This window comes from Chenopodium album, chromosome 18 (assembly GCF_948465745.1).
Source record: "Chenopodium album chromosome 18, dcCheAlbu1.1, whole genome shotgun sequence".
NCBI lineage: Eukaryota > Viridiplantae > Streptophyta > Magnoliopsida > Caryophyllales > Amaranthaceae > Chenopodium > Chenopodium album.
Window position 1 is genome coordinate 17,967,369 of NC_137851.1, and position 26,721 is coordinate 17,994,089.

Below are 26,721 nucleotides of genomic sequence, written 5' to 3' on the forward strand. Positions count from 1 at the left end.
TAAAAAAAATAAAAAGACTTACTTTTCCGTTACTACCCCATTTTGTATGAACAGTAAATAGGAAGTGAAAGAAGAATATAAGGAACATTCAAAATTTTGAGATTTTAAAAAAAGGAAAAAAAATTATCATTTGTTTACACATATTATATTTACACATATTATATTTAAATATATCTCAATCATATAAGCCAACGGGAGAAAGGACTCAAACGTTGAATTACCTAATAATGTCAATTCCCAAAAATTTATCAAAATCGAGAATCTTCCAAAATAAATTAAAAATGAATTGGGAAACTCAAATTTTAAAATAAAAATGCAAAAGATATTAGTGACCATTTTGCATTATTCCAATAGATGTATGTTGGACTTAATGATTTTGATGATGACACAACCTCACTTACTTACAGACTAATAAGAGCTTGATTGTTTAAGTGTGTGATCAGATGCAATGACTAGGAGAATTAAGTGTCGTGCAAAGATACCATGAGGAACAGGAAAGCCAAAAACAGAGCTATCCAAAAAGAAGAGTTCCTTTGGAGGAACTGATGCTTCAGAAATGGAGACTTAAGAAGAGAAGGTTCCCCTCAGGGAACAGAAGCTTCCGAGCAGAAGCTTCACCAGAGAAGAGAAGTTCCCCTTGAGGAACAGAAGCCTCGAAGTAGAACCTTCATCAGAGGACATGAAGACTAAATATATTTTTATACTTTAAGATTTATGTAAGTATAAGATATTAAGTTACACTAGAGAAATCTGTGTGGAATTGGTCTAAAAAGATAATATTGTGCTAGCATATTTTTAGGAAAGTAGTTAAGTTTAAAACGTTTATCTTTTTCTTAACTAAAAAGATTTTATTTTATTTCTGAAATTCGAAAATATCTTTTGGAAATAAAATCTTCCATGTTTTCCAAAAACTTGCGGCCTACTCCCCATGATCTCTTTCATATCATGGTCAAAGCACATTAAGGAGTTCATGCTTCCTTGAAATTAGGAACATGTTCATCTTAGTGGATTGGAGTAATGGCGTAATGGATTTGCTGCACAAAGGAGTTTTTCCTAAACAAATTTGACCTATAAAATAGTCTTTGAAATCAGTTGGAAAAACTTACCCTTGTTCACATAAGTTTTCAAGCTTTAATTCGAGTTAAATGTCAATTCCACATAAGTGATATAGAGTGTTCTTATGTTCTTATACTAGAGTTATTTATTTTTCAAGTTGTAATTTGGGGAATGGGGAAGTTTGAGTGAACTTCTGTATGTGAGAAAGAGAAGTGAGAAAGAGAAGTTGAGTGACTTGTTCCTCGGGGTTTCAAGTTCGTTGAGGAACTTGAAGTTTGAGTCTTTAATTTGTAATAGGACCATTTGCCCTATTCTAGTGAAGATTCTTTTCCCAAATCCCAAGTGGTCGTGGTTTTTCTCCTTGTTAGGGCCAAGGAGTTTTCCACGTAAAAATCTCTCTTGCATCTTTTAGTTCCTTCAGTTTATCTTTCTGTTCCTTTAGCTTACTTTGTTTTAATTCCGCAAAAAGTTTGGCTAAACTCTCATACTACAATTCAACCCCCCCCCCCCCCTTCTTGTAGTATTCATTGAAACAACAATGTACCTCAATGCAAGATTTTTTCAATGAGCGTAGCTTTGATGAAGGAAACCCTAATTTGATTCAATTTTATGTATTTATTAATTTAGATTTCATTTGTAGATGCCGGATGAATTTTTATTAATGAATTCATTTGTTTCAAAAAAAAAAAATTAAATTAAAAAGTCAATAGATTTTTTTTTTTTTTTTGAGGAAAACGGATGGATAAATCATGCTCCTAGTGAGGTTCCCCGTATGTACTCATGGATAGATTAATAATATAAGGCATAGGAAAATAAAATTAAATCTTTCCTCAAAAAAAAAATTTAAATCAAACAATCGAATATCTAATATCATAAAATGTCACTAATAAATATAGCTCGTCTCGCAGGCAGGCCACGAGACAGCGACACTTGGCATCTAGATTTTCACCAAGTATCACGCTACGTGTGCGATAAATGGGTATTATTGTTACACATATGATGGTTAAGTTTGGATAAATTAAAAGATAAAAATATTGTATACTGTTTTATTATCGATATACTTCTAATATTTCATATATATACAAAATCAATCATAAATTTTAATAAGGAAATTTTGAATTATCAATTTGTGTGTTATTAATTATTTAGCCGTAAAAATTATTTGGGTAAGGTTTTGGGGGTCGGTTTAGTTTTTAAGGGTCCGAATTGAGCCCGAAATTTGCAAAAAAAAAAATGTAAGTGTCTTGTTTTGCGTGTCCAATAATATCGATAGCAGCTTACAAAAGGAACATATCAAACATTAAAAAATATATATATATCAACCAAAAAAAGAAATATATAAGCCAACACAAAAAACATATCAGCTAACAGATAAAACATATCAGCCAACAAATGAAACATATCAAACAAGCCTACCGCACGTAATTATGCGTACAGCACTCTGCACACAATACCATACATCTCTAACATCTATTTTGTGGAAAATGCTTTTAATACATCATCAATGCACGCATCGCATGCATGTAGTGCTAGTGTCGAATTGAATAAGAAAAGAGATGTGCATTTTATTTTGAGGTAATGCTATATGTAGCTCTTAGGGATATAAATAAGCATTAAATGTATTTCCTTATTGGTACTCCCTCCGTTTTATAATGTTAGTCTCATATATTACTTTGGACGTTTTAAAAAGATCTATCCATATTGAATATATTTCATTTATAACTTGATTTTTTTGGAATTAATTAGTTGTGAATTGATGACATGACTCTAAGTTAGGAAATCTTTACCTTAAATTATGCAATTATGATTTGTGCTTTCCTAATAAAAAATGAAAAAAGTTAAATAAGGTAAACTAATTATGAATTATGTTGTACTTGATTGTTAGATTCCAAATATATTTCTTTTCTTATTTTATGTGATTGATTCAATATGGGACAAACATTATGAAACGGAGGGAGTATTAAATTAGGAATATAATGCATGGAAAAATCACAAGCAAATTAGTATAATTAATGAAGAGATTTCACTAATACTTTCCTCTTTTAGCTTCTTATACATAGTGTTTAGGACTATAAATACCATTTTCTTGTATTTATAATAAAAATTTCAAAATAAATTGACAATATATTTTAATAGTTTTAGAATAACTTACAAGACATAGTTTTTTTTTTTTTTTTTTTGAAAAATTTGACATTTACTGCACTAAAAAGCATCACTTTGAATTTTTCTATATATCTAAAATTTTATTTTATTTTACTACCACCAAAAACACAAAAATATAGATTTTGTTACCAATTAACGGTTTGAAGTATAAATAAAAAAAATTTTCTTCGATTTGCTTGCGAAAAAAATATTTCGTTAAGGTTTTAAAAGGTCATTTTGATTATGTGGGTCAAACTAACTTAAGAATTGGCAAAAATTAACATCAATGCCTATATTTTTTTTGTAAAGTTTCTGTAAGTTTTATTATTTCACTCTCCTTCAATTCTACTATTTTGTATTAGTCAAAACAAAGTATGTAAATAGTGACTAAATCAAAGTGTTGTAATTATAATGAAACTCAAAAAGTACATATATAATATCACCAACTATACTTTATACATTATAAAATCATAAAACTATATCATAGTTATTGTTATACATGTATTTTTTCTAAAATTAGGTGTCCAACCTTATGCTGCTATATATCATGAACGAAGGGAGTACTAAAACTTGATTTAAGCAAAAAGGGATGGAGAGCACGACTCTTAATAAAGGAAATTTTGCGAACAACTATTATTTAAATAACCACATTTGATAACTATCAATTTAAATTTTTTTAAAAAAAAAACTACCACAAAAATACAAAAAGTTTTAGCACGTAGTACTACCACATTTATTGTTTCCGACAAGAATCTCCGTTTTGGGGACATATTTTATAAAATTTTCCTTTAAAAATCCAAATTAAATGACAATATTACTCTACATTAACTCTAAATTGAATAATACACTTCAATTACCCCAAATCCCCCAATTTCGTAAAACCCTTAATTCAGTTTTTTGACCATAAACCCTAATTTTAAGATTAAATTGAGAAGTTGAATCAAGTATAACACGAAATTAAAGATAATTAACCAATAATTGTGTTTGATTATCGAAATCTCTTGTTTTCTATACCACAATTGATTGAAATTTTATAAACTAGGTTCTCTCAACTGAAAATTTTTGCCGGAAAATTAAACATGGTAGTGCTACTCAAAATTTTTATAACTTTGTGATAATTTTTTTAAAAGAGAATTTTAAATGGTAGTTGTTCTCAAAAGTGATCTTTTAAATGGTATTTATTGCCAAAATTTCCCTTAATAAATCTAAACCTTGGACCGTGTCTTGCTCTCTTCCAAAAAAGTTGATCCATGTTTACTTTTACAAAATCCTCTATCGGAAGCTGATTTATGTTTTTATGATTGAGAATAAAGAGGATTTAGGCAAAAAGTTGCTTGAGAAATATTGGTGGATGATCGACTTCGCCAACAAAGATGGAAGAACCGCCCTTGATGTGGCTAGGGAATCAAATATATCATGGCTTACAAATTTGCTGAAGAAACCTTCTTTGATACTACAAAGAAAATCCTTCGATTGGATTACCAAATGTGAGGAAGATGAGACACACTTTGTACTTGACTTCATTAAATATTGCAAAGATCTTCGTAAGGTTTGTCGTGAACTGAATGATACTCCTCTGCACCTTGTCAAATTGCATTCTTATGAAGAATACTTAAATTTGTTAAAGAAGCCATCCACTGCGGAACTAAAGAATACAACTGATTACGAGGGTGCCACACCTTTGCATCGTGCCCTAGAGAGGAAGGACATGCATTTTGTAAAGGCCCCACTCGATGATGGTGTTGAACATAACATACAGGATGGTCATGGTAAAACTGCCATGGATTTGCTTGCTGAGCTTTGCGAGGAAAACAACGAATGGGTATGCTCTTCCAAATCGTTTTTTTAAGACTTTGTGAGAAACTACATAATAAAATCCAAATTTAGTGAGAAACTACCTAATAAAAAAAATATTGTAAGAAATTATCTAAAAAAAAGGTAAAATGTTGTAAAATTCTACCTATGGCCGGAATTCTTTTGTTGACCAAACTTTTCGGCATTCACCCACCTCTAAAGTAACTTTGAAAATAGGTGTATTTGAAAATAACATAGTGAAAAACAAAGAAAATTTGTGAGAAAGGTCCTTTTATTTAGATCTTTTTGTGAGGAATGTCCTTTTATATAAAAAAACAAAATTCAAAAAAAAAAAAAAAGTGGCACAAAAGGTCTTTATATCGTATTATAGGGTTGTGGGAAGGGTCCTTTGACCATTTTTCATTGTTGACTTTTTTTCCTGGCCAAAAAAACTCACGTCCAAAGCACGTGGCCACTTAAGTCCCTCTTTTCCCTCATTTTTCCCATATTAACCTTGAATTCTGAAATAAGGGTTTAAACATAAATCACTTGGAGTTAATTGTATTCAAAAATTACGATTTAATAGGAGAGAAAAGGGGAAAAGAGGCAAAAAAAGAAAAATAAAGGAAAAGTTAAGTAGTCACGTGCTTAGCAGGTGATTATTTGTTGCAAAAAAAAAAAAAAAAGACAACGCCGGAAAATGGTCAAAGATCCTCCCCACAACCCAACACGATATAAGGATCTTTTGTGTCACCTTTTTCATAAAAGGACTTTTCACACTAAAAGGTCTATATAAAAGGACCTTCCTCACTAATTTGCCGAAAAACAATGATTAGATATCACATGTATTAAGTAATAGACATTAAATTAACTTTGAATATAGGTTTATTTGTGAAAATAGGTAAATATTTTTATAAATATAAAAGAGTAAATAACTTTATTTGAATTTAAATTCAATAAACTTAATCCTCTCGCAAGAAATGTAGGGACTACTAGCTGCATAAAATAAGGATAATAAGAATTAATTTGTAAATATCTTTATTTGTATTTAATTTCAATGTATTGGCCATTCTGCTAATCTGTTTGGCTCACGAGCATAATCAATATTCCCTCTGTTTAAAGTGTCCTATAGTGACATGATACGCATGTCAATGTAAAATTTTGATCAATAATATCTTTAATTATCAATAACTATAAATTACAATGATTGAATATCATATAATCTATTCATTTAGACGATTCTAACAATTACCTTTTCTTACGTAAAAATCACAAACATTGATTAAAGTAGCACAAATGAATAGTGCCAAAATTCAATTGGGCACTTATAAAAAAAACAGAGGAAGTATGATGGAGCTGAATTAACATATCTAATGGCGTGCAGGATATGATGTGCAAAGAGATGAATATAGTTCCACACTTGAATACGACATATGTCAATCCAGAGACAAATTTGGATCCAATGCGAAACACACTATCTGTTGTCGCAGCTCTTTTAGCAACAATCACATTTGCGGCTGGATTTACACTTCCTGGTGGCCTCGATGATAAATCTGGGAATGCCATTTTGGCAAAGAAAGCAGCAGTTTTAGTGTTTATACTAGCAGATGCGTATGCCATGTGCATGTCCATGTTGGTCCTGTTTTGCTTGATATGGTCTATGGTTTCCGAAAGAAAATTTTTCTTTTATATTGGTAGATCGAAGTGTATTGATACTTATGCAAGGCCTATATGGAACAATGGTGGCATTTATGACCGGTATCTACACCATGATAGCGCATGACTCGTTATGGGCAGTCATTATAATCATCGTCATGTGCTCTTTCATTGTTATTTTGGCAAATAGGACCATTTTGCATTTCATACTAGTGAAGCTACTCCCTGCAGCAAATAAAAACTTAGAGAAGAGCCTTGAAAAGGTAAGATCGTTGCTCGTCTTTTATTTTTACAAACATTAATTACTCTTTGTTGTATTCTGTGAGTACTCTCATGTCAGGAAACGTGATAGAATATAAAATAAAATTTAATTTGGGGCTCTAACCATCACTATAAGTTCTTTGTTGTTGAGTTTATCATTTGACAAAGGATTATAATTTCTTCAAAGTTTAATGATGTAGCTAGAATCCTTATGATCTCAGACACATGTTATATACATGGGCGGACCCATGAAGGAACAAGGGGGGACCATTGTCCCCCTACTTTCGGAAAAAAAAAAGAGGAAAAAAATTTTAGAAAAAAAAAAATAAAACTGGGAAAATAGTTATATAAAATTGAGTGTAAGAATAAATAAGAAGTTTGCCTTAGCTAAGTTGGTAGTGGGCTAGAAAAATATGTCAAGGGGCCCAATTTCAGGTTTACCTAGATCAGGGTGCGAATCCCCCTTGTAACATCATTCCTTTTTTTTTTTTTTTTTTTGTGAGAGTTTTATTTTAGGTTAGTTTGACTTTTACCACCCGCAAAAAAACGAAAAATTTGGTGTTACCACCTCCATAAAAAAAAATTTATTTTACGACCACATAAAAAAAAAATTTTGGCTTTTACCACCAATCACCTCCAACTAATTGATTCCGTCCATAAATCCGTTAGGGGCGTACCATGTCCATGTGTCACCATATTATTGGGTTTTGTTTTTTTATTTGTTAATTTATTTATTTTTTTACTCAATAATATGCTGACACGTGAACATAATAGCCCCCACTAACGAATTTATGGACAGAATTCGTTAGTTAGCGGTGATTGGTGATAAAAGTCAATTTTCATTTTTTTTTATGTGGTGATAAAATAAAACTTTTTTTTATGGAGGTGGTAAAAGCAATTAAGTTGTTTTTTGGAGGTGGTAAAAATAAAAAATTTCTTTATTTTAACCAAACCACTCGACTACTCCCTTATTCCTATTTCCCAACCACAAGGCACGAACCACCACCCACGTGACCACGAGTCACGGATTGCAGCGAGCATCTTCGACAAATGTTTGCTAAGAAATTAACATCACAAGATAATATGGCATTCGAATCCCTCTTGTAACATCACTCCTTTTTTTTTTGGGGGTGTTTTATTTCAACCATACCACTCGACTACTCCCTTATTCTTATTTCCCAACCAAACCCAAATTACTTGTATTGTGTACCCGTTTTTTTTTTTAAATAGGTTGATGTTAGTTGAATTATCGATATTGTCCCCCCATTGTCAAATTTCTAGGTCCGCCACTGGTTATATATAGAGTAGTTCCAAACGTGTACTTTTAGTTATATGAGGTATCTTGTTCGAGAATTAATCTTAGCATATAAGACATTGGAATTTATGTTTCAGGAAAAACCAATTACTTCTAAAAATTCAACCTCGTCGACAAAGGAGGGAAACTTAATCAGTGCAGGAAATCAAGACCTGGGAGATCAAAATCCATTGCTTAAGGAGGTAATAATTAAACCAATTATTTCTATAACATCATACTTCGTATAATTACAAATAATAATAATCATCAAGTACTTCTCATTTTTTATTGCAAATTGCATTGGTACAACATTGGGTTTTCCTCAAGTTTACTGCCAAAAAATATGTGAGCTATTACTGCCGAAAAATAATATGAAGTACTTCGTATATATTAGAGTATTGATTACTTTGTTATTTTAATAATTTTGTGTCCTATTGTCCTGCAGTCACAACTTACAAGTTTTGTTCGCAAGAATTGCAATGTGAAATTCATCTACTCCATAATGATTTTTATCAGTTCAATTTTATTCACATTCAGCTTTATAATCATGCACATCCAATTAAAATTTTGTGCACATTCGATTAATTTTTCATGCACATTGATTGTAGAAAAAATGCACATATAATTACGAAAAATATGCAAATTTATTTATAAATATGCTTATACAATTAAAATATTTATATACCAATTAACCTAAGCTTGATCCAATGAGAAAGATTATACCTTCCAACCTTAAGGTTGGGTAAAATTTCCACTAGAGACACTTTGAGGGTGGTGATTCTTTACCTTTTCCCCCTCACTCTCAAAATGTCCGATATATGTACCTATATTTTGTAATGAAAACGCTTATATTTTTGTAATGTATGTATATGGTTGTCATTCAAGGAGTAGTTTCTTGAAATGAGAAGGATAAATGTGCAAAAAATAATAATAATAATAATAATAATAATAATAAAAAATAAATAAATAAATAAATAAATAAATAAAAATAAATCATTAAATGTTTAGTTTGATTTTATTTTAATGTGTAATTTATAATGAAATCATGTTATATATGAAGACTAATATGATTAATCTAATAAATTATAAGTGTTTTTTAAGGGTAAAATATTTATGTCGTGTAAATAATAACTTTCTAAGTATATAAAGGTAATTTTAAATATTTTTAAGGAAACATTAACTAGTCTTATAATAACTTAATGAAACTCCGCTCTAATCCAGAATTTGTGATAAGATTATCGAGCTAACAAGCCCTCAATATTTTATTGCTTGTCCTACTTTTCTTTTGCAACTCTATTTAGTTACTTGCTCGTAATAGTGATAATATTTTACAATTATCCTCTCATCTAGTGGTCCCCTTATATCATATTTTTAATTTTTTTTTCATATTCTCTATCCTCCCCACTTATAATCACTATTGTTTTTCATATATTTATTTTTATTCCACTTATAATCACGATTATTTACTATCGTGTGTAAAGTAACCTTGCCACTTATAAGTGAGGGGAGCATAGAGAATATATAAAAAAAATAAAATAAAATAAAATAAAAAATATGATGCCATAGTCGCAATCGGAACCTTGATTCAAGATCGAGAACAAACCTTCGAGAGAAGGAGAACGTAGAAGAAACCCTAGAAAAACACTCCCAAGGAAAATCTACAGGGAGTGTAAAGTAACCTGGCCTTATAAAATATATTCAATTCAGAGAAAGTTAATTATTTACTTTGGGGAATGAAGTCAATCAAAAACAGCCGACGGTACAAGTAGGGAATTAAGTGGAATAATATCACGATTATAAGTGAAATAAAAATAAATATATCAAAGTTATTTACTATCGTGTGTAAAGTAACCTTGCCTTATAAAATGTATCCAATTCAGAGAGAGTTATTTACTCTGGAGAATGAAGTCAATCAAAAAGCCGAAGGTACAAGTAGTGAACCACCTCAAATTTCAGTTTCATTTGCGAGAAGAAATTATGCAATTCCCACAGAAAACCAAGATGACCAAGATCAAATTCGACTGCTTGAAGAGGTAAAAATCGAGCAATACTGAGTCATAAATTTTACAATATAATGTTTGATGTTAAAAAGTAATAGTTGAGCTCTACATGATAATGAATATGATGAATTTCTTGTTTTAGGGACATGCATTTACTTCAACAAGTGATGACACTAAAGATGAGGGAGCAATTAGTATTCGACTTCAGAAATTAGGACCAGAAAATTCAACTTCTACTTCTAGTGTTTACAAACCTTCCCTTGTTTCGTAGCTTTCAATTTGTTTAGAGCAATCTCAACAACACATGTCAAAACAATTGCTTAAATTTGAAAGGCAAAGAGTCGAATTTGAAAGGCAAAGGGCTGAATGGGAGAGACCACGCCTTGAACTAGAGACAGAGCGACTTCAAAGAGAAAAGGAGAGAGAAGGAAATAAGAAAGTTGATTAAACTCCTTGTTGTTAATGAAATTATACTCAAATGTTTTACCAGTTCGAATACTCAATACATAAATCTTTCACTCAACTAGAGGCTTCAATATGCTTGTTAGCCAAATCATTAGTTGGCTGATGTCTATTTCTTCAAATTAAGGATTTGACACGTTAATTAAATCTGTACTAATCTGTAATAGACAAACTCTTCCATCTTGCAAACTTTAATTTATTTGTGTTATTACATCATTTGTTTTCTTCGTGTTGAATTTTTTACAGTACATGTGAACATAGATATACTAACAGGTGTGTCCCACTGCAACATAGTGAATATATAAGGACAAAAAATACAATTGACAACAACCAAAAATATAACACAAAGAACAAAGGGTAGCCAAATAACACAAAGCTAGCGTATACTTCACATTCATGACAAGTTCAGAACTTTCTGAGCACTGGAATCATAGAAAGGAGAAGTGTTAAATGCATAAGGATATTTGACAATACAAGTATGCTTTTCTTGTATCATTCAAAGAAAAATATTGCAAGTTTTCCAACCCTTGATACAAGATTTTGGTCGCAGAAGAGTAACAAACACAATGCATTGCTTCTAACGAACAAGAAAAATGATGGCATTGTGTCATGATGAGTTCTATGGTCGACAAATAAATTGTGTAACTGGGCTAACGATGCAAGTTACAAAATTTGATGTCATTTTACTCATTTATAATATACACTCATAAGAATACAGCTTAAAACTTAAGTCAGCACAGAAGAAATTTGAAAAAATGGTCTTCACTACCACTACCTATGTCTAGATCTAAACACGATACATGTACTCCTAGCATCTCAATTAGGATAACAGTCATCTTCGGAGTTTTGCTGCAAACATTCCTCAAATTCACGATTATAGAGCAAGTTTTGCTACAACCATTCCTCTTCCAAGGCTCATGGTGCAACATCATTATCATGGAGCAATAGCAGCATTGCCTGCGGATAGCAAAATCAGCATCAAATTTCAATAGCGTCAAACTTAGCAAAGCACAGTAATGTCATAATAAGAACATATAACAATGTCTTTTCTTTCTCCTTCACTAAATTCTTTTAATTGTCCATCTTAGGATTTATCAACTTTTTCCACATAAAAATTATTTACAAAATTTGCTGCTCCTGGACAGAGGTCAAGATGAGCAGGAATAAATTAACAAGAATCAACAGAAAACAGTGCTGCAACCTTTTTCATGCTTTTTCGACTAATATATTTAAAAATAAATAAATAAATAATATATATATATATATATATATATATATATAAAGTTAATTTACCAAGAGGCTCAAATGTTTGAATCGTGGGGAGCAACAAGCAAAAGTAGACATAAGAAAACCAAAATCCCTCAATTCATCCCACAACATTGAAATCTACAAGAGACAACAGATATCCCAAATCGTAAAAGGTTGCTATGACTATTGTCCTGGTTCTTACCTGATTTCACTGACAACTTAATGAGGCAACTATTATTCCATCGTTTTTAAATTAATTTGTAGTACAACCTTGGCTCCCCACAAAAGAAATTTACAATATCTAATTTCACTGAAAAATCTATACTCTAAATGGCTTAAGGCTTCTGATCTGGTCAGATAATTGCATACAAATTAGACATCCAGCAGAGTTCTGAGTCGCTGACTAGTTTTAGAAAAAATAATCTGATCTGGTCAGATAGTCATTTAAGCATGACTGAGGTATCAGGCATATGGAGGCTCAAGGGAAATGGAATTTCTCAGCAGCAATGCCTAATTTTAATTTGCAAATTATATGGTACAGTTTGTAATAAAGGAAAGCATGAGCAGACAGGGGATGGTCCGCCTTGATTAGAAGTGACCTACCACCACCATAAAGAGCAACTCTTCCCATGTATATTTAGTTGCAGCAGCCAGCAGGTCATACAAAGCAAGTCCAAGTAACTATACATGAAATTACTTGTACACAAATTGATCTATAATTCCATACCATTAATATCAAGAAAAATTGAGCATTTAAATTAAAATCAATTCTAAAATCAAGCACCCCAAAAACTAGACTAGATTTTAAGTTAGTTTCACAGGAGTTTCACATTTAAATGATCAGGTGACAATAATATTAAAATTTAAACACACAGAAATAACAGCAGTTCCCCATCTCCACTTCCCTGCACCTCAATGGATAGGTAAAATCTCATAGATTGTACATTGTGATTGTGAATTGACCTTGTGACTTGCTTATACAACCCAGAGTTGAATAATATTTGAAATAATTTTGAGCAAATTCCAGAATTAGGCACATGATATAGATACACTCTATCTTCTCCATACTGGCCACAATCACTCAGCTGACTCTAATAGATAGTATAGCTGTCATAGTCTACAAAACACATAATAAATTTATAAACTCTGCTCAATTAGACTAAAAAAATCTAAAAGACCAATTTGGTTTCCTATTAGGTCCTACAGTTCTCCCTAGATCAAAAGGTTAAAATTAAAAGGAGAACAACTATAATCCAGGATTAAGTATATAATTGCCAATTTGCACTTTCATTTATATATAAACAGAATAGCAGACTAAACTAAGATGGGATTTTAAATTTTCTCCAGTCTTTTTTATAGTTGAATAGAAAACGGCTGTTGAGTATTCTTTGGAGACAGTATCATTTCAATCACCATAATATGAACCTAAAAGCAAACATACTTGACAAATTCCAGGAGTTTCAAAATCAATGCAGATAAAAATCTCAGGAAAGGAGCAGGGGTTCTTGCAGCTAGTACAGCTGTCAATATAAGAGATGATGGTTATTCAAACTAACAAATCGAATCTGAACTAATTTATAAAATATATCAACTGCCAAAAAAATAATCGCAAGCTGGTACAACATCCAACTAGGAGATGATAAGAATATCCCTCTTTCAAGATGAAGTGGCACTTATATATAGAATAAATACATAAAGATAGTGTAATATACCTTCCAAAACATCTGCCTCAAATAATCTTATTTCGAATCTCTTCCAGTTTCTTTAGAATCTCTGCAGGAGTTCTGTCCAATTCATCTGCAATCTTCCTCTGCATATCTATAGGTAAAGTTGGAAACTGTTCGCACAGATCTCCATCAATCACATCCTGCAAAATCAAGCAAAAATTTCAGCGATCATTGGAAAATAAAAATGCTTGAAGAGAGCCTGACACTGAGCAGGCCATGCAATCTTACCCACCTATAAGCTAATTCAGCCAAGGCTCAAGCGATTATAAAAGGTCTGAAAATAAGTAATTGATAGATAAAGGAGAGGAATGAAGTGGTGAGGAAAGTATTACAGTCAATTGGAGGCAGCCCATTATCCTGAAGCGGAAGTTAATTACTACAGACAGATAATCTACTACCTTGTATTCTTCCACCCAATAGACCATATACTAATAACAACCATCCTTTTATTTAATTCAGATTGCCCATTTATCAATTATCTTCATCACTCCAAGGCTACCCTAAGGCTCAATATTAAAATGAATTCAATTTAAAAATCTAAAGAGGACAAACAAGAGGAATTCAGGAGGCAACAAGCATACCTTAACAGGAAAATATGCAGATCTATATGCCATATGATCTCTCCCACACAGAGGTGGGTGCTCCTGCCTCAAATGCATTTCCAAGTGCGAAAAGAAATCAACATCATCACGGGATGTGAAAGGAAGAAATGCTCCCAAGCTCCCCATTACAGTGCCATAAATAATGCATTCTCCACCGCCAGGTATGAGTGATGCCTTCTGCAGACTAGATACAACATCACCAACATGAAACTGAACTATCTCCTCCACCTTGTTAGGAGCTCCATTTAATCTACCCTGTTCCCATTTTATTTTCCCACCAGTAGGGTCCTCTTCAATTTCGTCAGAGACATCCTGAGGTAGCCGAACAAAATATACATTCCCAAATTTGTCTGCACCAGCCATTGTGTCAAAATCAACATGGTGTGACGCAGTGAGCCATCTGGGGTAAACATCATCAGCAAATATGTAGAGCTGGTTCTCATCCCGTCTATACTTGCAATAATGGAAAGACTGCAAACAGCAAAAGTTTTTTTTTTTTTTGTCAAATGTCAACAGACACACCAAACAATCAAATCTATAACAACTAAAAAAAACTGAGACAAAAAGGCTAAAAAAAAGGTCATAAAGAAACATTTCCAAACAAGTTGATGAAATTGCAAAATTACAAAAAAAAAAAACAATTGCAGGACTCACAATGCATAAATGCACAACACACCAATGGGAAAGGACCAAAAGGAATCAAAAATATAATACAATTAACTTTTGAAAAATTAAAAGCAGTCTTTATTATGTTTGATAGTGTCAGACTATGATATATGGACTTGGAAATTCGAGGACACCCGCAGCAGGACACAATAATATAAACATCTAGATTTTGAAAATAGACTTCAGGACATGGTACATAATAAAAGCAAATTTTACACTTCTGCCATTTTTTTACAAGTGCAACAATTTGACGTTGACAAACATTTGTTATTTTAAGAAAGGCAATAGTCATGTTCTGCTAGTTATATTTGTTTTGAAATATACTTTCAAAAAATCAAACTCTATATAGTAGACAGTATTAAAACTTTAAAAGATACTAATGACCAAAGATTTGCATTGACAATAATGAAAGTCCAATATTTCCACTTCCAAAAGGAAACTGAGGAATGGTTTTTGCAAGAAATTAAGCTATTTAAAATACTTCTAATATAATTAGAAGTATATAGGTTATAAAATGGAAGTATATTTTTATTTATTTTCCAGCAGATCATTTAAATACTTCCCCGGCCCCCCAAAAAAGTCTCATTAAAAAATGAGTTGTATCGTAATGCAAATTTTACTTTGATTGTACTTAATACCAATTAAAAAGATTCATAATAAATTTAATAATGATATATGTAAAGCTAAGGTAGTCTGAATTTGAAAAAATGTCCATCATTCTTCAATTTATAACATAAATCTTAGTTATTTTCCTTGAGGCGCAAAGGCGCACCTTACCAAAGGTGCTTTGAAGCGCACGAGGCGCGCACCTTCCGTAGGTGACTGAACCTCGCCTAGCTAAAGCCCATTTCCCAGAGCCTGGGAGCAAGGCGCGCCTAGGCGCGCTTTTTAAAACCAAGTTAGTGATGTGTATAAAGTAGGTATAAAACGGATATGGTGGGTAAGAGGTATGAATATAATACTAGAAATCTGGTGAGGCCTTGCCAAAATAATTGAAAGAGTTCATCTTCGGGCATGTGTTGTTCACTTTATATCTACTAATTTCAAGAAAAATTAAGTTATAAAATCAAATAAGAATTAATAAGTCCAGATAAAATTAGATTAGGGGAATAAATAGAAGTTCAAATATGGGCTAATAAGGGCTACACAAGTTTAATTTACGACAAAAGCAAGTTCATAACTTCATATAAGGTCAAATAAGTCCGGGTAAGTTAAAATATATTTATATAAGGTGAAAAGAATGCACCCTTATTCCCTAAGCCTATGGAGAGGATTATAATAAATAAATTCTATTAATTGATGTGCTCTTAAGCCTAGTTATGTTTCAAATCCTTTTCAAATGTGTCATCAAGTCCTTCACTTTTTATGTCTAATATTCGTACCCAAAACAATGTTTGAACACCCAAAGCACAAATTGTTGATCACTACATTGATTCACACTTCTCATAGAAGATTGAATTCACAATGTCACAAAAACCTGTGTTTTGATGGCCCTACATATGTTTAAAGAAAAACCATTTGAAGCAGGAGTTGACTAATAAAAGAAATGTTAATGAAATAAAGAACTTTACACCAACCTAAAGATTGAATTGGTATATGCTAGACTTAGTATGATATAGCATGGATAGATTTCTGTTTGAGCCATTACAACCAGGAACCAAACCCATGATTAAAGCACATTTGGGGCACCAGCCCACCAGAACAAAACAACAATACACAGTCTACAATCAATTTTTCATGCTGGATCATGCATGGCTTGATGCCATGACTTCCATCTTTACACCAACCCTTCCATTCCTTCATATAAAAAGTAGTTGCATACCCCCCCCCCCCAAAAAAAAATAAAAATAAAAAAAAATAAATAAATAAATAAAAAAAAAAAAAAAGAAAATTAACAATGGCTAACATTCAGATGGCTAACCAATTGTTCCCCTTACTAAAGCAATTAACTAGTTTATTAAGGACGTTGTGGTAATTTAAAATCATGCTAGCGATCTAAATAACAGAAAATCAGGAATCTAGCCCCTCTTAGTTACATATGCCAATCAGTCTAAATCATAACTATGTCCATAGTAGGACTGTCAATCTCAATGCCTACATTTAAGGTACAAGAATGAATATGTTGGGAATATATATATATATATATATATATATATATATATATATATATATATATATATATATATATATATATATATATATATACATATATACATATATATACATATATATATACATATATATATATATATATATACTTCCATCGTTTTTTATAGTGCACTATTTGCCTTTATGGAAAGTTACATATTAATTGCATCAATTCCTTTTATGGTTTACTTTCATTAACCTTGAGCATGTGTTCACACACCAAATATCCATTATACCTTACCTTAGTAGACATTTGATAATAACCAATATTAACCCCACCTTTTCTCTCTGCTTTGTTTGTACTCACATGGGCATCCTCAACAACCCCCACCTTTTAATCCCTTTCTTAAATCTTGTGCCCAAAGCAAATGGTGCAATTAAAACGGACGAAGCATTTGACAAAATCTCAATTATCCAAAAACATGTCATCTGACTGGTAGTAGTGTCCTTTTCAAATGGAGCCAAATAGTCAACGATTCTAGATTGATTTATATTTGAGCAAATAAGCAAAAACATAAGAAAAAGATATAAACATTAATTGATAATGCTAAGCCGTTCTTACGAACTTATAAGCTTGAAGCTACAAATCTCGAAGTTAGTGACTAGCTTTAGTCTCACAGTCTTCATGCCTCCTCCTTCCTCATCTCTCTCTATTTATATACACAGTTTCAATCCCTATGATGATTCTAGACTAGCTTTTGTCTCACGTGCACAGGTGGCAGCTCTCTCTATTTATAACAAATATGAAGACTACTAACGTAATAATACTAGACTACCCACAATGCCCCTCCTTAGGTCAGTTTACTACAGATTCCCTACTCTTATATTTAATGATGTAAAACAAAAGAGAGCAAATAAATGTCACTGACCTACACTCACCGCCAACTGGTATTAGAAAAACCCTTATGCCTGACACCCAACAAGCCACTAGCAATAGCCTTTTTAAAGTCATTGACTTAATGTTAATGATGATGTTGAGTTTTAGATAGTATGTAACAATTCTTGACAAGGATCTTAGGTAGTTTTAGACAGAATGACAGATTTGTGCTGAACATGTATAAGTGTCTTTACTCGTGAGTTATTCAAACAATCACAATAAAATAGAGGGAGTGCCTAACAAAGAGTCGTGACTCATGAAGAGGATGCGAGTAAAGGGCAGCAAAACGTCCAATTTTTCATACTTAAATTTTTTTCATATTAACATCAAACAAGAGAAATAACAATCATCAAGAATTTTCAACATTGATAGATGATTATTCAAAGTAAAAACAAATGAAAAACCAGAAAATGATATGGTAAGAAATCAGAAGTGCTTACCTCTTGGATATCACCCACATAAATACGATCACGATAAGTGTGAATAGTAATAATTGTGTTGGGAAACAGCTTATTCTCACATTTTCTCAGTAGTTTCTTCTTGCCCAAATCATACAGCCTGAGCACAGGTCCTATTCCTGCAAGTAATCTTCCCTGAAATTGGGATAAAGCCAATGGAACACCTTCTACTTGGGTTTTGTGCAAAAGTTCAAGTTTTCCACCATCAACAAATCGATAAATATGAATATATGCAGCCTCAAACGATCTTTTAGGGAAAAATTGTAATGACTTCGCAGTACCAACAGCTAGTAGGGTCCCATACTCCTTGTCATGGAAATTTACAGTGCATATACTAAATGCAGCCTCATTATCCTGAAGCTCTAGGCAGCAAGTAGTTTCCTCTGTTCTTGGATCAAGAACCCTGATGCAAGAAACCCATTTCTCTTTCTCTGCTTTTGGATAACCATACTGCTCATCAGAGAGCTGATTATCTTCGTCTTCATCACCATTTTCCATTTCAATATTACCATTCTCATCCAACCCAGCACCAAAGCATTCTTTCTGTGCAGCCTCGCGTTCTTCAGCAGTTAATGCACGCTGATCGCTCTCAATAGTGACCAGCAACTTCCGCTTAGGCTGGAGCACAAACTTTCGTGGAGTGTACCTCAAAGGGATCGCAGTTTCATTAAATGTCTCACCAAGCCTCTCAATAGTAAACACCTTTAAAGCCTCAGCAGCAACGGCAACTACACCTTCTGCACACTGATCAGATGAAAATGAGGCCGCAAATTCAAGTGTACCACATGTCAGAGGTGTCAAAAGGAAGTGTCCCTGATATATGTACCCAAGCCAAGGACGGCTTGACAAACAAAGCATCGCACGCCGACCTCGCACTATGATTGAAAAAAGTTTTGGGGCTCTGAGCCCCAAAAACCGAGAACGAGAATCAGAGAGTTGACCTGTAACCATATCTACAACTGTCCTAAACAATACACCATTCTGCAAACCAGCATTAAGGAAAAGGCTGGCAGGATGATCAGCACCATCCTCACCTCCGGTTGATGCCTGAATCTCAAGAAACAGTAAGGATTCAGGGGGCGAAAAAACACTTTGCAGACTCAACACTTGCATACAATCATCTGGATCAAGAGATAAGATACGAATAGTATTATCATAGGAACCAACTGCAAGAAACCGAGATCTCTGTCTCCCTTCCGGAACTGGAGCAATGTCCAAACAAGCCACATCTCCAGGCATTTCATGTTTCTCCACTTCCATCAACTGACCAGTCATATCCACCTCAAAGTAGATAAGCTCTCCTCCGCTGAGTGCAATAACAACTTGAAGCCTGTTGTACCCAACCTTAACTATGGTCCTCTTTCCAGGGGTTCTCCACTCATTGATACGACCATCTTCCCTAATGTGCCTAATACCACTAGGGTGGACTTGCATGAGAGAATCATCACCAATCAAAGATACAGCAAGAGAAGGAGTAGTATCTAAAAATCCACTGTCACTAACTTCTTCAACTGTCTCACCAATTGAGAGTACAAGAGTAACACTAGCAAATGAAACCACAATATAAGCATCAAATTCATCATTAACATTCTTTTTCACTGTCCAAACCGCATTTGGCACACCAGGAAGTGGAGAGGTAGCCATCTCAGTAATTCCCAAACCAGGCCTTAAGACCCTTAAAGAGGAACGAGAACCTTGTCCGCACAGAGTAAAAATCTGGGGAGTCTCTTCCTCAAAAAGATTAAACACTTTCATGTCCATTACCGGCATCAAACTCTGAACCTGGTCGACCCTAAGAAGGTTCTTAAGCCTCCTAGGTTGGAAGAACACTGGCTGGAAACCTTCATCGGTTTCCAATTCCATCATCCTAGCAGAAGAAGATTCTACATCAGGTTCATCTCCAATAGCTTGAAACTGATAAAGAGCATGATTACCAAATTCGGATGCAGCAAATAAGAAACCAGACTTTAACACACACAATGAAGACGTTACAGGGATTGTATCAAAATACTTTATCTTCAATTCGGATACACCCTCATTGCCATACTCCAAAGTGACCTTAAAAATATCACCATACTCCGTCTGAAGCAAAAAGAAGAACATTGATTTCTGCTTGTGAGTTGCAGCAGACACAATCAACACCCCGCGTTCAGCAGGCAAATCCAATCTCCTAGGAATCAAAGCCCGAACATCCGTATGCCCTTGATTTTTATAAATCACAAAATTCTCAGCACAAACTAAAACACCACTAGGCCCATCCCCGCCACCAGGCACTGTAACAAGCATATTAGCGCCATTATCAACAGGTTCTGACCACTTCCTAGAAACATGGTTTAGACCCAAATCAAGCTCATAAAAAGTAAGATGTTTTTGAGCCTCGGCCGCAGCTTGGCCAGTAGAATCCTGATCAGCCTCCGAATAATCCATCTCAACAGCCGCGAATATGGGGTTATCAAACCCGCAATCAACCCCACAAATCGAATACGTTATCGTATGCGACTTATGAGCCTCTAAAGGAGACGAAATCGTCAACCTAGCAGCAGTATCCCTATTCAAAACATAAACAAGCTTCTGCTTTTCACAAGCCCCAATCATAACAGCCCTCCCTTTCGGGTCAACCGCCAAGTACTGTCCCGGAACAATCCGACGACAACCCGATTTCCCAAATGTCTCCTGGTGAACCTTATCAAACACATTCTTCTCTTTATTATATTCTAATATCACAATTCGACCCGAATCGGACCCGACAACAATATAATCTTTGTGCGAACCAGTAAGTCTAAATTGAGCTAAAGAACGAATAGCACCAAAAATATCAACAGAAAGTAGGGTTTGAATCTTACCACTGTCATCAGGACGAAGAAGATCAAGAACTTTGCCTCTTGCTACAACAATTTCTTGAACCTTACCACCGGAGAAGTTCCCATTAATGGCGCAAACAATGCCAGTGGGTTTTTGAAGGGTTAAACTGTAGAGATACATGGTGTCGGAAACCCTAACCCTAGGATTTCAGAGAAAAGGAGAGAGAAAGAGAAAGAGGAAATGGAGGTGAGGAAGAAGAAGAAATTGATAAACCCTAATTCATCTGAGATTGGGGGAAAATGAGGAGAGAGAAAGTAGGGTTTTAGAGTTTAGAGGAGTAGCAGAGTGTACTGAGAAGAAGAGGGAAGAAGGCGGTGTGAATTCTGAATTTTTTGGATCGAAAAAATGAGATTCACAAAAAAATGAGATTCGACACCTCGACATTTTAATTCTTTTTCCTAATTGGAATTTTTTTTTTAAGGAATTTTTGAGTTTTATTGAAAACTTTTGACTTTTACCAAAAAAAAAAAAAAAATACCAAATTATTTTTTACACCTAAAATTTCTCAAACTTTTATTTTACTACAAAAAAAATTTCAAAAAATTATTTTTCACCACCTAGCAACTTTGCGTCACGAAAATCGATAAATATAACGATTTAAAAAATTCTTCGATTTTCGTGCCAAAAACATGTTCTTTAGAGGTTTTGGGTCATTTTGGCCTTTTGGATCCAATTTGAGATCATAATTAACAAAAAATTATCGTAAATGCTTCGTTTTATGTGCTTCACGCAAAAGAGGCATTTTTTAGTATGCATAATGAGTCATTTACAATAATTTTTTGTCAATTTTGACTTTAAATCAGACCCAAAAGCCCAAAGTGACCCCCAAGACCATGAAAGAGCATGTCTTTGGCACAAAAATCGAAGGATTTTGGATTTTTTAAAATTTCGTTTGATTTTTTAAAATTTCGTTTATTTAATGGTTTTTAGATGGTAGCCGGCAGGTGGTGAAAAAAAAATCTTTTTTTTTTTTGTGGTAAAATAAAACTTTGAGAAGTTTTGGTGGCAAAAAACAATTTCATAATTTTTTTGTGGTAAAAGTCAAATTTCCTTTTTATTGGGTAACCACTAATAAGTACTGCCATAAAAAAAAAAAAAAAAAAAAATAGATTTTGCTACAACTTTAATTGTAACAATTAATGTTTCATTAGTGGTCAATCATTAAGTTATTGTTCTCGATTTGCGAGTCGAAAAATGTTCGGTCAAGATTTTAGGGGTCAATTTGCGAGTCGAAAAATGTTCAGTCAAGTTTTTGTTCAATTGAGCTTAGAATTGGCAAAGAAATAACATAAGTGTCTTGTTTTACTTTAGGGTGTGTTTGGATAGAGAAAGAGGAAGGAAAAGAAGGGGAGGGAGGGGAAGGGGTGGGAAGGGAGGGGGAGGGGAGGGAAGAAAGATAAGTTTTCCTTCCAAATCTCTCCATTATTGGAGAGATCAATTTCTTCATTTTATTCTCTCCATTTCTCTCCCCCTCCATTTCTCTTCTTCCTTCATTTGTTATCCAAATGAAAGATTATTCATCCCTTCATTCCCCTTCCCTTCCTTTCCATCCAATTCCTTCTATCCAAACAAAGTGTTAGAGAGAGGATTGCGTGCGGATGCCCGCACGCGAATTTATGTGCAGATGACTTGGCTGATATATTTTACTTGTTGGCTGATATATTTCATGTGTTGGCTGATATAATTTTTTTTTTGTGTGTTGGCTAATACTTTTTTTGTTTTGTTGGCTTATATAATTTTTTTTTTTCCTTTTGTTGGCTGATATCAGACATCATTTGGCTTATATGTTTCTTTAGTTGGCTGATATATTTATTTTGTTGGTTGATATGTATATTATAATTGTTGGCTTATATATTTTATTTTGTTGGTTGATATGTTTATTTTGTTGGCTTACCTATTACTTAGGTTTGCTGATTTCATCTTTTTATTGGCTGATATGCTTCCTTTGTTAGCTGATATGCTTCCTTTGTTGGTTGATATATTCCTTCTATTGGCTGATAAGTACTCCCTCTATTTTTAAATACTTGCTCCACTTTACTTTTTCGGCCATTTTTAAATACTTGCTCAATTTCCTTATTTGGAAAGTTTTTACAATATTTAATTCATTTCTCTCATCTAGTGAACCCAACATAAATCATAATTTATTAATTTCATATTCTCTCTCCCTCAATTCTCTCCACTACTTTTATTTTTTACTCCCTCCGTCCCCAAATGATAGTCCCTTATGGGCAAAAATCACGGGAATTAAGAAACTTAAATAAAAGTAGTAAAATTACATTGAAAAGATAAATTTACATTAGATATGTAAAATAGTAGAGAGAGAAAGTAGTAAAAGTACATTGAAAAACAAAATTTACATGGGAAAGTTAAATTTGCACAAATATTGTTGTAGTTGGAGGAAATTTTGATAAAAAATTGATATTAATGGTACTTGAAAAAAGCAAATGGGACTATCAATTTGGAACTAAAAATAGGCCATAAGGGACTATCATTTGGGGACGGAGGGAGTATAATTTTTAATTCTTCCACCTACCCCAATACCTCCATATTTTATTACTTTCTCCAATTTCTTCTAAAACTCCGCGTATGGAGAAATAGAGCAAGTATTTAAAAACGGAGAGAGTACCTTTTATTAACTGATATATTCCTCTGGTTGGCTGATATATTTCTTTTGTTATCTAATACGTTTTTTTTATTAATGTTTGATATGTCTCTAATATTAGCTGATATCAATCATCAATTGACTGGTATATTTAACTTAATGGCTAATAGGATGCGTTATTGGCTAATGTCATTAACAAAATAACAACCAACAGTATTTAATGGCTGATATGCCTCTTTCCCCCTCTTCCTCTATTTCTTTCTTTCTCTTCTTTCCCCCTCTTCCTCCTTCCGCATCGTAGTGCTCACGCCACCACCAGTCCACCACAAATTAATTAGCACCACCATCCTCACGCCACCACCACAAATCCTCACGCCATTTTTCATTCAATCAATTTCTCTCATAAACAACAATGGCGTTCAAGAAAACACTAGTACAACGATTATTCGATCTCTCATGATTCTCAACACCTTCAATATCAAGAACCACTCACCCACCGCCGAACCCACCCACTCACCACGCACCTAAAACCGTCGGAAACCTACACATCCACCAAATCGCACCTCCAAATCAGTTTAAATCACTGTCATCGTCATCGTCATCGTCGTCATCCACCATCGTCATCATCGTCTTCGTCGTCATCGTCGTCTTCGAAGATCAGATGCACAAACACTTGGGTGCGAGTGCCCACACCCAATAGTTTGCGTTTACTTCATGTGTTACAAATGAATAGTTATACGCTAATCGACATATGTTTTACACGCAAAACAAGACACTTATGTTATTTTTTCCCATGTATTGGCTGCCTACTTTTCCTTATTTTTAGGAGTTGCACGCACTTGAATACTACTTTTGTAGATATTTGTATGAACGTAATGATTAATGAAACTTTCTTAAAAGGTTATGCTAAACTTATTATTGTAACATATGGAGCATCTTCAATAGTTATAGCTACGGACTCTTGCAATTTAGAAAATTAACTACTCGTACTAACTTGCTTAACCATTAGAGCTAAAAATGGCCAAGCTAATTTGCTTGAGAAAAAACTTGATAAAAAGAGGGGTTAATATATTAATAAAAAAACTAAAAAACTAAAAAAGAGACTAGACTCATTTAAATCACAAGCTAGTAGCTAACCATTGGGACACAAACTAACAACAAAAGAGATTAACTTAAAATTTTTAAAATTTTATATGACATAACAAGCTAACTTGTTAATTAGCTAATCACAACTCCAATAGTTGTAGTAAGGGATTTATTTGCAACTTTAAATTGTCCGTAGTTGCAGCTTGACCATTGAAGTTAGAATAATTTAATATGCAATTGGCCAAGCTTTGAAAAAAACTTGCCTAAAAGAAAATGCTAAAAGTAAATTTGTAATTAAGATAAAAACAATATAATATTAATTAGTTAAATATTAAGCTAATAGCTAACCATTATATTGGGGTTCAAACTAGCTAGAAAGGTAATTAGCATAAAAGCTTATTTAGTATGACAAGCGAATTTTACAATTACCTTTCCATTGGAGTTGTTCTATATGCTTGTTACTTTTATTTTTCTAACTATTAACAAGGTAAATTTTTGCAGGTATTTTAAATAAAGGCTTAAAAAAATATTTTTGAATTTTTACTTTGAAAAATTTACAACATAAAATTATACTGGGCTGCATAAGTATATTTAGATCACTTGATTGTAAGACAAAAGAGTTGGACACCTAAGACTTATTTATTTATTTGGCGATAATCTGAAAGGTCACGTTAGCTTAGTTAGATGATTTTTTTTAATGGACTAATACTAGACCATACCATGCCAGGTATGAGTAGTGATAGACCACTACCAGGTATGGGCTCGTTGGGCCCATACCAGGAGTAAAAATGTAATTTTATAAATTATTTATCCATGTTGTAAAAATATAGTGACTCTCCTTTTAATAACAGTATACAAATTAAGAATAATAGTATACAAACCAAGAATAACAGTATAGAAATTAATAATAACTGAGCACCGACAAACAAAGACCGTCGTCAATTTCGACCGAACTCAAAAATTTCCAGCATAGAACTCACCGATTTTAATGACTAGAGCCATAAGTTTGTGTCTTTCGTTTATGGGTTATGTTTTTTTTGGGTGGTTTCCGGTGATTTTTAACGGAGATAGTTGCATGTTTTTGGATTTTCGACCAAGGTAGTAGCTAGTGGGGTGGGTTTCTTGCTGTTGGAGGTGAAGGTGTGGTGGGCGGAGGTTTGGCCGGCAATGGGAGCTATCCATGGAGGTGGGAAAAGGGTTTAAGGGAGGAAGAAGATGAAGAGGAAAGGAAAAAAAGGGGGAAAAGAAAAAAAATAAAAAACATATTTTGGTATTGGGTAGTATTACCCTTACCTGGTAGTGGGTAATACTTACTCACCATACCATTTTTCATGAAAAACTTTTGTCATCTAGCATAAGATAGGTTGGCAAAAATTAAGCTACTTTAGCTATCTAGTTTTGTTATAAGAGAAGCACTTGAATACCATTTTCATATATTGCCGTTAAGAATACATGGATTTTCTTTTTTTTTTTTTTGACAAATGCATGGATGAGTTAGTTCTAGTTAATTAGTTAGTTAGTAGCAAGTTATGAAACCAAAACTACTACAACAAACATTATAGCAAATTATAGATACATGGATTAGTTGTAGTTATGAAACTATAACAACTCCATCAATTTAAAAACTATATACTTAATAGATAACAAAATTTCCTAAATGTAAAACTAAAATAACATGATGTGAGCCATCTTCCAATATCTTCACAAGCTTTCTTATTAAATCATGTCTTTCTCATGTACGTTCTTTCTCCTCTTCCTCTACACAATCCTAACTCCCTCT

General features: G+C 33.2%; 1 protein-coding gene and 1 pseudogene across 1 annotated transcript; one reads left to right on the top strand and one right to left on the bottom strand.

Annotated features, from left to right (window-relative positions):
* Positions 1-4,495: 4,495 nt before the first annotated feature.
* On the top strand, positions 4,496-10,474 carry LOC145591945 (uncharacterized; annotated as a pseudogene).
* An 854-nt stretch (positions 10,475-11,328) lies between these two features.
* On the bottom strand, positions 11,329-21,594 carry LOC145591593 (spliceosome-associated protein 130 A-like). The gene is made up of 4 exons (XM_081648098.1): positions 18,374-21,594; positions 14,222-14,713; positions 13,626-13,780; positions 11,329-11,622 (listed from the first exon to the last, which is right to left on the bottom strand). Exons 1-3 carry the CDS (start codon positions 21,371-21,373, stop codon positions 13,643-13,645), a joined length of 3,630 nt encoding a protein of 1,209 aa, XP_081504224.1. The 5' UTR covers positions 21,374-21,594; the 3' UTR covers positions 11,329-11,622; positions 13,626-13,642.
* Positions 21,595-26,721: the final 5,127 nt, after the last annotated feature.

Bases quoted from the DNA above. Each gene is read 5' to 3' on its own strand.
- LOC145591593 (XM_081648098.1), bottom strand. From the start codon at position 21,373: ATGTATCTCTACAGTTTAACCCTTCAAAAACCCACTGGCATTGTTTGC. The intron at 14,714-18,373 runs GTAAGCACTTCT...TGCTGTTTGCAG, and splicing joins ATGTGGGTGATATCCAAGAG to TCTTTCCATTATTGCAAGTA. The intron at 13,781-14,221 runs GTATGCTTGTTG...TTGATTTTGCAG, and splicing joins CTGCATATTTTCCTGTTAAG to GATGTGATTGATGGAGATCT.